Below are 15,062 nucleotides of genomic sequence, written 5' to 3' on the forward strand. Positions count from 1 at the left end.
TTGAGCATATGGGCGGGCCCAAAGCGAGAGATTGACATGGAGGCAAACCAATCACACGTTTCCCCAAAAATGTGTATTTAAACTAGCCAATGATAGCTTAGAATGTTGCCCCTTTTATGTTATGCGATAGCCAGTGAGAGCAGGCCGACGATAGACGCTTTTGGTGTCCGATTCTGCGTCGCTTTTGCGGGTGGTGGAGGGGTGTTATCCCCAACAAAAGAACAGCACGGTCTGAATCAGTCAGTAGGCCTACATACGCTTGCCAGAGGATGATAAAAGTGGATTACTTGTATGCTTATATTTTACCCCTAAATTTAGTATAGTTCCGAATGACTCGCGTATAAAAGGCTACATAGTATGTAACATTATTTGCCAGGCTAATTATTTACAAAAAATAAAATAAAATTCCCCACACAGAGTTTAGGCTACTAAAAAGCGGTGACCTGAAGGGAATTGTCAATCAACCCAAGAGCCCCGCGTTACTTACTCACTTGCTCCTCCTGGTGTGCCGCTCAAGCAGACACAGAGCAAAATGACCCCAGTGCACTTGCGCAAGGATCCTACTACAAGGACCAATTAGCAGGCCTACATTCGAGGTAAGCTAAGCGAAGTAATTGACATTCATTCAGCAAATTCATTTTTATTTTCATGATGACTACAACTACAAGACCTACTACAAGGATTTAATTCATAATTTAGTAAACTTATGGAGATAGTAGAGTGATTTATTTTCCTTTTTTATTAAAGCTCAAATACAGAGCTAAGATACAACATTCATTCACGTCAATGAACAAATAAGTAGGTTTCTTTTTACTGTCATTACGTAAAGACAAAATTACCTTGTACAGTTGATCAACATTAAGAAATAAATAACACATAAACTGAGAACTACTTTTCCAAGGTGAGATGTACTTAAACAAGCCTACAATATGTAGGCTATCAAAACCATTTCATTTCTGACTCAAAGCCGAATCTAAGATCGGAAATATCGGAAAATCGGTAACAAATAAAACATTTAAATCACACCTGATAGTTTCTGACTTCTGGCATTTATCGTAACATGAAAAAGGAAATGTAGTCTACCAAACATCCTTCATAAATGTAAGGCTTCATTAATGCCAATGTTTCATCAGGTCCTTGATTACTGAAGCATTATTAAAGCATCATTGAATGAGATAGCAGGATAGCAGGAGAAATCTCATCTCATTGAATGAGATAGCAGGATTTCCCCCTCTGTTCGTAATCAAGATTTCCCCCTCTGTTCGTTACCAAGTAAAAATACATGAATATCATCGCACAGAAAAGACAGGGACATCAAGTTTTTATAAGACTCTTCAAAATGTTGCAAAAAAAGGTGCCAATGAATTGAATAGGCCATCTCAACCTTAGAGGTCTGATATTACCTAATCACGGCAGGAAATCAATGACACCTGCCATTGACAACAGGTTTTGTACATCTAATTCTCATGTTCATATCATATTCTGCAAGTAACCTGTTTACTTGTCATTACAGAAATTCATTGTCAGTAATGTTTTCAGAACACCTGAAACTTCTGATAGATCTACTTGCTTGAATAACTATTTTTCTCAGCAGAAGCTATGAATTTGCAACAAAATCATAAAAAAAGAGATGTCTTGAGGAATGTCTTCTATCATTTTGGTAAGTAACCATATAATAAGTGGAATAATGTACAGTCCATGTTAGTCAGTTTTCTATGGTCATTCTTGAAAAACAGATCCCATCAGGACAAAACATGATCTGTCATCCTGTCTGGATGTTGTTGTTGTTTTTTTTTTAAGAATGACCATCAGACTAAACATTATTCCCTAAATAAAATTATGGATGTCGCTTTCATCATTCTCCTCTGGCTGGTTGCCACTGGTGGATGGAACCCACAGTCTGCTGTCTACTGCATTCTCCGCCTTGCGTGTTTGTGGCCGTGCCGAGAGCCTCGCCTCGCCCTGCTTCGGCCGGCTACTGTAGGACTGGGGGCCCTGTTGCCCCCCTGTGGCTCCTGGGGGCCTGGCCGAGTTCAGTGAACAGGCCGCAACCAATGGCTTCCCCACAGGCAAAGATCTACTCTCTTTGAGTCTCCGTCCACTGTCAATGTCCATGTAGTGCAAGTCCACCTTGATCTCCAAGGATGTCTGTGTGGGAAAGTGAAGGAGTCTGTGAGCCCTGAGATTTTCCGCTTCCCACACACAGCGCATGTGGGTTAATAAAGCACAACACAGCAGCAGTGTGGCTGGAAATCACTGTGGACATACATGCTATGAGCCATGAGGAAATAACAACCACAAGTGAAGTGGTCAAAAGTTTTAGATTATTTTGCTGCACTGATAATATAACATGGCCAGTCCTAGTCAAGACCCAATAAAGACTACGGAATATCCAGTGCACCCAATTCACCACAAATTTTCCTTCATATCAAAATATCATAATTGGCTAATTATTGTTACTTATTATAAATAAATACCACGGAAATATGATCAAACTTCCACTCTCTGATAACATTAACTCCACATTAAGGAGCACATTTGACAAACTTTCACAATCACCGATTACAGGAACTAGATGGAGGAAGTACACGTGTTCAGACACAAAACAGCCAACTGAACAAAAAAAAAACATTTGAAAACACCAGAACTGCACTGAGGGAAAACAGCTGGAGGTGGCACTCTACTACTCCACCCAGAGTGACAGACCCTTACAAGAAACAACTATAGTACTCAAATAGTAGTTTGGGGCAACATTTTATAGTAATCTGATAGGAATCTTATAGTATTTTGGGACATACTATAGAAGTACTATGGGCTCTATGCACAAGCTTACTTGACCAGTTTCCTGTTCATTGACATGCCTGACAACAAGCACCTGAAGATAAGTGCTTTAGTTGTACCAAAACGTAAGAAATACAATGTACGCAAGTCTTAATGTCTGTGGGTGGCTCTAAGGCTTGAAGTCCTTATAAAAGCGATTTTTAGCTTCCACCTTTTCCTTAAAAACGCCAGCCTAAGTGCTGTGGCTGCACAAAATAAGAAGTGAATGATTTTCGGTGAGCACACGTTTTGGTACAACTGTGCTTGTTAACAGCGATGTCAACGAACAGGAAACTGGTTTGCCGACTTCAAGTAAGCTCGTACACAGAGCCCATAAGCGATAGCAACACTATATAGAAGGTGTTACAGAACATCAGTATTATAGTATTATTATACACTACCAAAGAACTACTAAATCTTATTGTATTACTAAAGTTCTTTTCGTAAGGGGATTCGGTTCAGCACAAGTTTGAGGCCGATTAATATGAGACACTCACCTGAAGTCTCTGAAGACAGCAGAGGCGAAGAGTGGAGTCAGCGTTATCAGATTGACTCATCAGAAGAGAATCCAACTCCTCTGACCGATCCGGCCCAGAGAAAATGTCTTCGAGACCCTACACAGGCAGGAAAAGAACAGCAAAATTAAGTACCACAATAAAAAAAAACAATGAGATTAAAATCTGTATCCTCTCTATGTCAGTCAGGAACATTTTAAAAGGTGCACTCAGAGACTAATGTATTTGTTGTGGAGTTTGGTCCAGTTCTGAGTTGTCCTATTTCTTTTCACCACAAGATGTCAGCACCACCAAGTGTAACGAAGCAGATCACCTTACTCTGTCTACATGCATTGCATACATATAAGTCAAAGTCAGGATGGAATCTTTCCTTTTTCATCTCTCTGCATTTTTTTATATTCCATTGTCAAAGAAGGTCAAACACCATCTATTTAGACTCCTGCAAAGCAGATCATTTTCAGGAGATCAGGCTGACTATGATCCATTCTAGGGCTGTCTAACCTAAGCCACCTCACCATTGCATTTACATTTAGGAATTCAGTCACTTAGCCCAGAGACTTACGGTATACATTTCAACATGTCCTCAATCGGTCATCACACCTATGACTTTGCTGTTAGCACCTTGCTCAACCAGCTGAACTACACTGAGCACACATTGTTACTTGGTCTACATTCTTTAAAGCAACACAAACCAAACATTGATATATATGCCCCTTAATGTCAATTCAATGCCATTTAGTGGTAGTGATGAGTTTGGAGCCTTTATTTTAAGGCAAAATAACTGCATGTACTTTTGTAACTATGGCACCGTCTGTAGACTATATGCACCGTCTACATCCTCTTTACTTAAAGAAATGTGATGCTTCCGACTGAGACCTCTAGTCTAGAAGAACCGCTGGAACTTTCAGTTCACAGGCATAACGTGACAGTACAATGGAACGGAAAGAGGAACAAGCCTAATTTACAGCACGTGTGCTCAATTCCTTTTAAACAGGAATCTGGTCAAACGCTATCTCAAAGCTTTACCACAGACCGTTTTGCCGTCACAAACTTTGACCACAACAGGAAGACACTGTTTCCTTTAGTCAAGGATCATCTTTTTTTAAATTCTACATCATGCTGAAAAGTAACATTATCAATGATATTAAGCTGGCCGCATGCTGTGAGGCATATCACTGTGTGTGTGTGTGTATGTGTGTGTGTGTGTGTGTGTGTGTTTGTGATATGTGTTATGGCATTTAATCAAATAATTTAATCCATTTTATTTGTATAGATGCTAAAAGCAAAGAAAGTGACTGTTCTTGAGGTTACCCAATAATGCACCACAAAACCATTTTGGCTCTATACAGCCTACAAACTGTTGAAACCCATACAAACACTGATTCATGATGACCCAACCCTGCAAACAGAAACACCATATTGTGAAAGAGATATGGTAGAAAAAGGAAAACAAGAACTTGAGCTCACCGGCGCACTTGTCAGGATGACGGTACAGTCCTGGGCCTTGGGCCCCGTGTCCTTCACTGTAGCAAAGACGACCAGGACGTTTGAGAACAACGCCGAGAAACTAAGCTCCACTTTGACACCACTAGGAAAAGCCAGAAGCTCCTTCTTGGGCAAGACTGTAGAAAACGAGGTAAACAAAAATATGAGTATAGAAATAGAAATAATCTTTCGACAGAGTTGGGTTTAAAGGATACTAAAATGCATTGACAGAAATACATGAGACATTTAAAGATAACAACACTATTATCTATTTGGCACAGATCAAATATGCACAAGCGATACAGTTTTCACATTCATTTCTTTGTTTGATCATTCGCATTGTTTCACTATCAGACACGTGGTCTTTTATAGAATATGGAATTCGGACCCAAAAAGAGGAAGCTGCCAGCTCGGTCCAAATAAAGAAGTTATTCACCTGGCTACCGTGTGAACAAAGCCAGCACATGGAGTTGTGAGAGTGCCTCGCGTCCGCACCCACTAACTTCAGTTCCCTAAATGCTTCACGTAGTCACTCTTTTCTCTACATGCCTGCGGAGTGACTTGGCCCATCTAGCAGAATCCAGCGGGAAAGCGTGGGCGGGCAGGCTATGATGATTTTTTTTTTTTTTTGTCCAAATGTGACCCATCTATTAGGAATAGGACGGTGTGTGTGTGTGTGGGGGGGGTTATAACGGGAATGAAGAAGATATTTGGAAAGGAGGAAGATGCATGCTGACTAAGGAACCTTTTTTTTTTTTACTTGATCTCTTGACTGAAATCTAAAATGTTTTAGTGCCTGTTGACTTTGAGGAATAAAACTACATTTGTAAAGACTACACTGTACAGATGAGAGACATTTTCTACATATTTCATAAACTGAATGAAGTAAAAAGAAACTCATGTACTTAACGTTACTTCACATGTAACTTCTGCTCTCAGTATCACATGCTTAGCAGAGAGCTTTGTGGGTGTGTGGGTGTAAGTGGAAGGATGATTGTCTGACTGTGTACTTGCACTTGTGTGTGTGTGTGTGTGTGTGTGTGTGTACACATCACACTGACAGAAGGGATGGTAAACAAGTTCATTGTCACAAGACAGTTTGTGTTTCTGTGTGTGTGTGTGTGTGTGTGTGAGTGTGAGAGTGAGTGTGTGTGTGTGTGTGTGTTATTCTGTGAGTATGTCTGTATCACATGGTATATGTCTAAGCATGTTTATGTGTGTGTCTGAAAGAGAGTGAGTACACAGCAAACAGTATATAACATTGTAAGTGTGTTTTTCTGTGTGGGTGTGTGTGTGTATGCATGTGTTTGTACGCACACATGCGCCAGGATGAGAGAAGGGGTGGTCAACAAGGTAACTGATCACGACAGACACAGTGACCTTACCGTTGGCACTCCTCCAGAAGCTGTCCCTCACGCGCACTTCGCAGGTGTGTCCAGCTGTCCTCACGGGGTCCGTTAGTGCCCTTGGCTCCTTCAGTGTGTGTTTGATCTCACACACCTGCTTGCCCATCACCAGCGGGTCCCTGCCCAGATCTACGACATGAAGAAATCAACATTTCAGTCCAAGACTACAGGTTTATACCCTGTGAAAAAACAGGTGCTATCTGTGTGACATTCGTTTGAATAAGACATTAGAGAAAAAAAAAAAAAAGATTTTCTTATTTTTCTTATTTTAGCACTCAACACACATCACCTTTGTTTAACGTAAAAGCAAAGCGTACCTATTTAAATTGGCAAGCGCACAACACTACTGTCAGCAATTTGTAAAGTGCAGCAGAACACACCACCAACACGCTCTGTCCAGACTAGGCTTGATTGAGTGACGGTGAGATGATGAAAGATTAATAGCCAGGATGCATTAGATCAAAGGACCCCAGTGTTTGGCTCAAAGGGACTCGGTTCTGGGAACCAATAGCTCTGATACACTGCACATGCCGTGGCCAAAAACAAGTCAAATGCGCTGGCTGAGAGTAGCCTGATATGTTCCTTACCCCTGCAGATATAATTAGCCATAAGTGCATCTGGCACATACAAAAGGAGGTCTCGAGCTGAAGCATTTCATCTAAGCCATAATGCTGTTCCGGCGAGTTCCTTTACAATGAGCTACATCTCATCACTGGCTCTCTGAGCGTTGCGTGTAAAGCTGTGTGGGATCAAGGCTTCTCGTGTTCCTCTCCGAGTCCCAAACGGGGTGTGTGAGTGTGTTTGGCAGAGGGTGAGGACAGCAGGGTGGCAGGGGGACTGACCAGTGAGTGTGAGTGGGCCTTTCAAGACAGGGCAGGTCTCAGTGGGGTGGGGCTGAACTGGACCGGGAGGGTATGAGTGAGACTTAAGCACTGGGCACAGTGGCTAATGGCGGGGAGGGGGCTGTAACGTGTGTAGAGCAGCAAGCAGCTGTCCTCTTCAGGTCAAGGCTTCTCAGATTTCCCCGCCGCCCAGTGTGAATTTCCAGAGAATGAGGTCACATGTTTGGATGGCTCCGTTTCACAAAGCCAAACAGTGTTACCACAGAGACCCCCTGTCAAACAACCAAACAAGCACAGTGCACAGCACACCAGGAGGGGGCTGTCACAGCCCACACCACCCGACCACCCAGCACCTCCAGACATTCATCCAAGAGGTAAACATCAGGAGGAGAGGCCCCTGACAGACATACAGTACTGTAAGTGCAAACATGTAAACATTGTTTAGGCGACGTAACCAATACATTGACAAGTGAAAGCTCTCTGGAATATGCCCTTCAGTGGCCCCTTCTACAGAAAAACAAGTAACAACATTTTCTGGTGTCTGGCTTCACCAGCTTTGGGACTGTGATGAGACTATTTTCAGTATTAATAGAAAACAAACTTTACCTATATGGCCACAAGCTGAGAGGTGTTCGAAAGCAAGCAGTGGCCTAAGGAGGGGTACTGTATGTCGCTCTGACATCACAGCTATTAATAGCCTGGGGAGGTCGAGCTCACGCGCGGAAATATCTTGCTCTCAGAAAGTCTCTGATAAGGCCTGTCGCCTGACCATTGCTGTGATGTGTAGCATCAACAGCAAGCATTTCCTGCCGAGAAAGGGGCAGGGGGCGGGTGTGTGGGTGCAGAATTTGCGTTGCGGTCAGGGGGGAATGGTTGATGACTCATACCCTCAGAAACCTGCTCCAGGATGTGTGTGACTTTCTCTGGCTGCAGAATGTGCCTGTTCAAGTATTTGGTGAAGATTCCTGTACTCTTGCCTCTGGCGTCCTGCACCTCATAGGCCTCAGCATCTTCACACCTGAGGGATGGGAACATGTGAGTGCCATATGTCAATCTACATGTCAGTTTGTGATTGCAGTATGTGTGCAATATGTATAACCTATGCACATGTGTCGTTTATACACTTACGTTGCATAGCCATACACGGTGTTGCCCAGTGGTGCCAATGGCGTTATTTCTGAGACATTGAGATGCTGTCTGTACCTTGAAGACATAACACAACACCCAAGAGACAAGATCTATTATGAATTCTGATACAATATAAGGTAAATACTCTACAAGGCAAGGCAAGTTTATTATACACATTTCATACACAGGGGTAATTCAGTGTGTTTTACCTAAACAAAAGCAAAAATGAATAATAGTAAATAAAAGCAGATAGATAAAACAGATAGAACAAATAATTACCAAAACATCAGCTATGAAACAATAACAATGAAAAAACACCAATAATGCAGTGGGCTCACCTCTTGTCCATTCCGTACCACTTGCGACAGGTGTCCAGCAGGATGACGTTAAGAGCCGTGCGGCGCTCCTGCATCATCTTCATTATGCGCTGCACACACACACAGTCCCCCGTGTTGTAGGGACGTGGTGCATCAATGGGCACCATGTAGTTCCTGCCCGTCTGTTCATACCCATGACCAGCATAGTAGAATAGGCCTGAGGGAAACACAACAATGCATCGCTACTCAGTGGACAATTCAATGGAATTCAATTCAATCAGCTGAGTGACAACATCCCTGGATTGTGCACTCCACTCCATTGTTTAGGCTCAGAGAGCTTTCCTTTCTGAATTGCGGTAAATTGATAGGCCATCAGGAGAACGAAAGCAGGAACAACATGTAATCTAGTTCTTACATAGAACATAATGTATTACTACCCAGAAAAAAATGAATGCACCCTAGTTTTGAGAAACATTTAAATAAAGAAAAAAACAGAAGTGCATTTGTGTGTAGGAACAAGAGTGTTCCTCATTTTATTCAAACCGATCTGAAAAGAATGAATCCAGTGAAACACAAATACAGCAAAGCCCTGGCAGGAAGTGGAGGAGGAAGGGGAAGCAAGCACAGCCATGCTCAGGACCTCTGGTAAGCAAAGAAAAGAGGTCATGGCATGTGCGCAGCCCGCAGTGCTGCATCAAATAGGTGATCAAAGACACTTAAGACCAAAAGAACTTCCTGGTTATGTTTGCTGCCGTGTCAAAAAATCTGACCACACAGTAAAAACTAGACAAGTGAAAAGTGAAGTCTGTGCTGGTAGCAGTAGGCGGCATGAAACTGGATATCTTTTAAACTGTGCATTTGTTTACAAGATTGTAATGTGTTAGTTGTAACAGACAAAGATCAACTATTGTCTCAGTGTAATAATAAGGGACTTTGATTCCTTTCTAAAACACTGTACGCTGGTTTCTCAAAATAAATTATTAGTCAAAGCAGATTGTCATTTATGGTTGAAACTTTCTTTTTTCAAAAAAGGGGGGAAATATCCCCCCATATTTCATGAGTCATAAGAATAAATTCTTTAAATGCTAGTTTCACTCAAAACAGACACTGATGACTCTTTCACAATTTGAAAAACAGACTGAGAGGAGGGGAGGCCATGTAGATGGTTCAGTGAAATGCCCTTTGCAGTGACACTATAAATCTGCCGGGTTAAAAGTGCAACAGGGCTTCGGAAATGGCTAAACATAGCAAGGCATGTCGCAAACCCACGCTTTTCGTTTCCAACACTTATCTCAGGGCTGAACCACACTCTCCCCACAGTCGATACCAATGCGTCAAAAGCCTGTGACTCTGCAGTTATGGTACGATGACTGGAAAAAAAAAGTTGTGAATATACCATACAAAAAAGAAAAAAAAACTGGTAGTCATACTGTACACACTGTTCAGACGATCTGCCTGTGTGTGTGTGTGTGTGTGTGTGTGTGTGTGTGTGTGTGTGTTTGTATGTGTGTGTGTGCATGTATTTGGGTGTGCATATTATCATGCTTAACTACACTCAGCATATCCTAGCCCTATTAAATGGATTTGGCTGAAGTGGCAATGTGTTTGCAGGGACAAACTGACACAGAAACTTGCACACATTACTGAACAAAATTCTTGTTCTTGTGGAGCTGAGAGAATTATGGTATGAAGGAAACGGTAATCAAGTCACTGACAAGGGCCTCATGCCACTGTAATCAAAACACAGCAGTTATCCTAAAGGCTTCCTCCCTCCAATGGCTGATTTTCCCATAAGCTTCCTATAAGCCTTTGCATTGTGACTCACCATACACTCCCTTGTCCAGCAGCTGCAGGAACTTCTCGATGGCAGCATTCATTTCCTTTTTGGAGAGGTCCAGGAGAGACACCACCCTGAAGTCCAGCTGCTGGAGGTGCTGAGCCAGCTCATACACATCCATGGTTGGGGCCATGAGTGGGGGGTGGCAGGAGTAATTCAAGTTCCCTATCAGGAGAGCCACTTTGCCTGTCGCTGAAAAACAACAACAAAACCTGTGTGAAATGAGACTCGGTGCTCAAAACTGCTGCATTGAATAGCCCCAGGTTGGAGGAACTATTTAAGTGTACAAGAGTAAAGAAGTAGTACAGATTGTTGTTACAATGCTGATGTTGCTGTTAAAATGTTACATTGGCTGTCAGTATTTAGCACTGATTTGGGATAGTGAGGCAAACAGTACCTGTAGGCCGAGAGACACGAGGCTGGTCAAGAGGCACTAATGGGAGGAAAGAGGAATTGAGAATAACTACACAAAAAAAATATGTCTAAGCACACTGCAGTCTCATGGTGCATTCTCCATTTAGACTCACCAAAGTCTCTACATCTCCGTTATCAAAATGCAAAACATTTTGGTATGTCAAAATAATCTTTGAAAAATATAATTTCAATTCAATTAGTAATTGTCACACAAAAAAAAGTTATAAATATATTAAGAGGAAGTCAGCATTCAGACTGACAGTTTCACTTTCAGTCACTTTGTACCTAAACACAATCTTGGCTCCTCTGCCTCTGCAGCTTCAAGAAACAGGGGAAGTACCTCTGGGTCTTCCACACGAGCGGAAAACCCCGCTTCATGGGATACACACGCTCACTAGGACCAGTGGGCAGTAATGGAAAACTTTCCATTGTGTCTTGTTTGAAAGTGGCTCTTACACCGTGTGTTCATGATTTTAGTAGGAGTAAATCAGTGTTTACTGAAAGCTGTCAGTTCTGATGTGATCTGACTGACTTTGAACATTTGAAGAACGTCTGTTCCAAGTTACTCCAGTAATAACTTCTGGTTCATTCCTCTGGCATACAATTTAAAAATATTGGGTCAGAAATTGTGTCTTACCGATTTCTACGTCGGCTGCTTCTGTCCAGGACTCCCCGTTTACATTTGTGACACAACAGAGATACGAACCGGCATTCTCAGCATTCTCACAGTCAATCTGTCCAAAAGAAGAAAATATTCATGCTTCTGCCCTTCACACCAGGCCAAACAAAGCATAACCATGGTTAAATATTAACCAGCTTTTCAACACGGTTACGAGATACCAAGCCTGAGCTTGCTGATGGATAAATGACTAACAGCCAGCTCAAACCGCAAGATATATTGGTGTGGAGCGAGCAAACTCAATGACCTCAGCGCCGCTTGTGTAAATATTTCCCAAGCTGCCGTCAACAGAGCAGCCATACCTGGAGTGCCTTGGTTGTCTTGTCCTTTATGATGATGCCATTTCTGTACCACTGGTAATCAGGAGGGGGTATGCCAAAGGCATCACAGTTTAGGGTCACCTGTTTTCCTGGCTTAACCTTTTGGGATTTGGGGTGGACCACAATGTGGGGTGACCCATCCCAATTTATTGGGAGACCTTCCACATAAAAAAAGAAATCATGGAGGTGATTGAGAGAGAGAGAGTGAGAGAGAGAGAGAGAGAGAGAGAGAGAGAAGAGAGTGAGCATGATCGTTTGTCTTAAGCACAAAGAAATATCCAGAAAAGCTGCATCTGAGATGCTAATGAACTAATTGATAAACTCATGGACCATACCTGAGGATGGACTGTCCAGGACGTCGACCCTGATCCAGTCACTAAATACATAGTTGAAGTGATGGTCGCTCACACGGCACACATAGCGTTGAGACTTCTGGGGAATAACCACCAGTTTTGCCTCAGCCCCATTCGGTACCTCAATGATCTGCAGCATTCCGTTCAAGGGAGATAATAAATCAGTTAGTGAACGTAGAATAGCATGAAGGAGCTTCTGCAAAAAAAAATTCACTAATGACTTAGAAGCGATTCCATCTTCTAATAAAAAGTGGTATACGGCAAAATTTACGTTATGCAACGGCCTCACAGACATACCTCATCATTTCTAAACGTGAACCACTGGTAAGCCAGGCGGCCATGCCCCTCCGCTTGAATCTTCAAGGTGACCGGGTAATTAGGCGGGACGGCCGCATGCACGGGAGGCGCCACAATAACGATACCTGTCAATCACGCAAAGGAGAGACGGATGTAACGACCCAAACTCGGTGACCACAACACTGTAGTGTGTGACTGGTCGTAAGCCTCTGGATATTACTCACCGCCAATCATTCTTTTCACAAGCTCTTCATAGACCAGGTAGTGTGGGACATCCACAGAAACAGTGTTCCTCTGGGGAGAGTCTAGCATAAGTCCAGCACCATGGCTCGCTGAGGGATAAGGACAGGACATGTACACCCTGTGAGCATCACAACAACAACTTATTCTTCCTTTCCAAGTGCTTCTGAACTCACACATGAAAGCACCATATACGCATCTACATAGGAGACATTGTTTGCTTCTGGGTGGGCGTGGGTATGCTTGAGTGCAGGGGTGTAGGGGTGTGTGTGTGTGTGTGTGTGTGTGTGTTTGTGTTTGAGCAGTCAACATAATGATACCTTTTGTCTACAACAAACAATTTGAATTTACAGGCAGACATATTCCACTTCAAAAAGTCAGACTGTGCATGTAATAGAGTGATAGAACTTGAGTGGGAGACCTGAGAACTTGAGTGGGGAAGACCTGAGAACAGTTCTTGTGGAAAGACGGGGGAAAGTACATTTTCATACCTCCATATTTGTATGAAATATAATAGGCATACTAAGAGACAGAGGCTGTGGTCCACTTGAGTTGCAGAGGTTAATTGTGATCTATTAATATATGTGTGATTTCCTTTTTGCACGTTTGACCTAGGTGTTGTTGATACTAGGTATTGTCATTCAATCAGTCAAGATTGACTATGCTACAGTGCAACCACGAGACTCAGGATAGCCTTGTAACATGCCCTAAATCTAGAGGTGTAGTAGTAAAATCAGAGGTGGGCAAACTATGAATTCTATAATCACGGTAAGGTGGACTGCGCCTTGCGGTATTGAATTTTTAAAAAGACATTCAGAGTATGGTGATTGTAGAGGTTATTAAATTATTTCTATAGTGCTGATGAGTGCATATGTGGATAATAGCCTACAGTGTGATTTTTTATTTTAAAAGTTGCAATTGATGAATAAACTCTTTTGAGAGGTGGATAAACTCTAATAAGAGGTGGATAAACTCTATTTCTGAAAATTCAGAGGTGGATACGTTTACTTGCGTGTAGCCTCCACCCTACCTAAAACTAACAAAATAAGCGACAGCAGTTGATGATGGTTTTCATAGGCTATCACAAACTATAGCCTACCTGCAGCTTTTGACATAGGCCTACTCTGTCAAGTGTCAACTGCCATGTAGATCGCATATTACCTCTCTGTATTAGGCTATTTGAAGTGCAAGGACTACACTTGGGTTTGGGGATCTACGGAGCACTTTCTTGTCCAACGTCTGCGAGAATGACCGACAATTACAAAACTAATTTCGCTGGACAAATAAACTATTCAGTAAGGCCTTTGGCAGTTCTTTAACATCATATTTAGGCTACATAGGCTACAATCAAATTCCACGTTCCACCGAATCCTACTACTCTACTACTACTACTACTATTGTAGGCATGATAGGCAATACGCATATTTCACTGTCGAGATGCATTTTATTCATTAAATAGATAGATAGATAGATAGATAGATAGTACTTTATTGATCCCCAAGGGGAAATTCAAGTAGCCTACAATTAGAATGTGTAACAGGGGGGGGGGGGGGCAAAGAAGCTGGCGCAAACGATCAGTGAATGAGCACAGTTAAGTTTAATACATAGCCTATGTATGTCTTCATTGCCATAACCAACTAGCCTACTAAATAGCCCTACGCTTAACTTCTTAACTCAGTCTTCTTTCTTTTACTGGTATTTCCTGTCCCTTTATTATGTAGGCTAACTTACCTGCCATGTCGACCACCGTAACTCTTGACAAATGGCAGCAACTTATCCTCGGGTGTCTGACTCGTTCCCCGACACTATGGAGAATGACAACCACTTGCCTGTCACAATTAAATTAACAGGCTCAAAACTCACTTCATGAAGGGAAAACCATTTGCCCGGAACAATCACGCCCACTCTCTACCGTGGTGATTCGAATAGGAGAGCCTACAGGTTCAAATGACAGAGCAAGTAGCCTAGACGTAACATGTGGTCTGACGTTCTCTTGAATTCTTAAAGGAAAAACAACTGATTTCATCAGACAAAACTTTATGGACTTTACCATCTCTCTCTCTCGCTCTCTCTCTTTCTCAATTTAAATGTAGATGTCAATGGAATTTGCTAAAGCAAATATAACAAAACAAATAACAAAACAACACAGATACAATCTTCTCTCTCTCTCTCTCTCTCTCTCTTGTTACTGTGTTACAGCCTATCAAGATGGTGGAGACAGGGATCAAGGAATAGGCCACTACTGATCTATCACTACTGATAGGCCAGGCTAATATCCTAATAATAGGCTTAATAACCTAATAATAATTGGTTGTTGCTGTTGTTGTTATAGGGCAATTTCATGGAAATTTTCATTTTTTTGTAACATATAACGCCAATAAAATGTTATGGTATGGTATGATGTGAATG

General features: G+C 42.2%; 1 protein-coding gene across 3 annotated transcripts; it reads right to left on the reverse strand.

The window, feature by feature from the left end:
• Nucleotides 1–721: 721 nt before the first annotated feature.
• malt3 (MALT paracaspase 3) lies at nt 722–14,572 on the reverse strand. 3 transcript variants are annotated; one of them, XM_042110108.1, is made up of 15 exons: nt 14,385–14,572; nt 12,638–12,774; nt 12,414–12,538; nt 12,099–12,246; nt 11,746–11,921; nt 11,402–11,498; nt 10,748–10,783; nt 10,339–10,542; nt 8,535–8,730; nt 8,197–8,265; nt 7,956–8,086; nt 6,206–6,355; nt 4,803–4,957; nt 3,318–3,434; nt 722–2,148 (listed from the first exon to the last, which is right to left on the reverse strand). In XM_042110108.1, exons 2-15 carry the CDS (start codon nt 12,765–12,767, stop codon nt 1,828–1,830), a joined length of 2,055 nt encoding a protein of 684 aa, XP_041966042.1. In that variant the 5' UTR covers nt 12,768–12,774; nt 14,385–14,572; the 3' UTR covers nt 722–1,827. The 3 variants fall into 3 exon arrangements, with proteins under 3 accessions (XP_041966042.1, XP_041966041.1, XP_041966043.1); XM_042110107.1 differs by having other exon boundaries at nt 8,197–8,271; XM_042110109.1 differs by having other exon boundaries at nt 8,197–8,271; nt 12,638–12,745; nt 14,385–14,571.
• Between the last annotated feature and the right edge of the window lie 490 nt (nt 14,573–15,062).

The sequence above is a fragment of the Alosa sapidissima genome, chromosome 11 (assembly GCF_018492685.1).
Source record: "Alosa sapidissima isolate fAloSap1 chromosome 11, fAloSap1.pri, whole genome shotgun sequence".
In the NCBI taxonomy this organism is placed as follows: Eukaryota; Metazoa; Chordata; class Actinopteri; order Clupeiformes; family Clupeidae; genus Alosa; species Alosa sapidissima.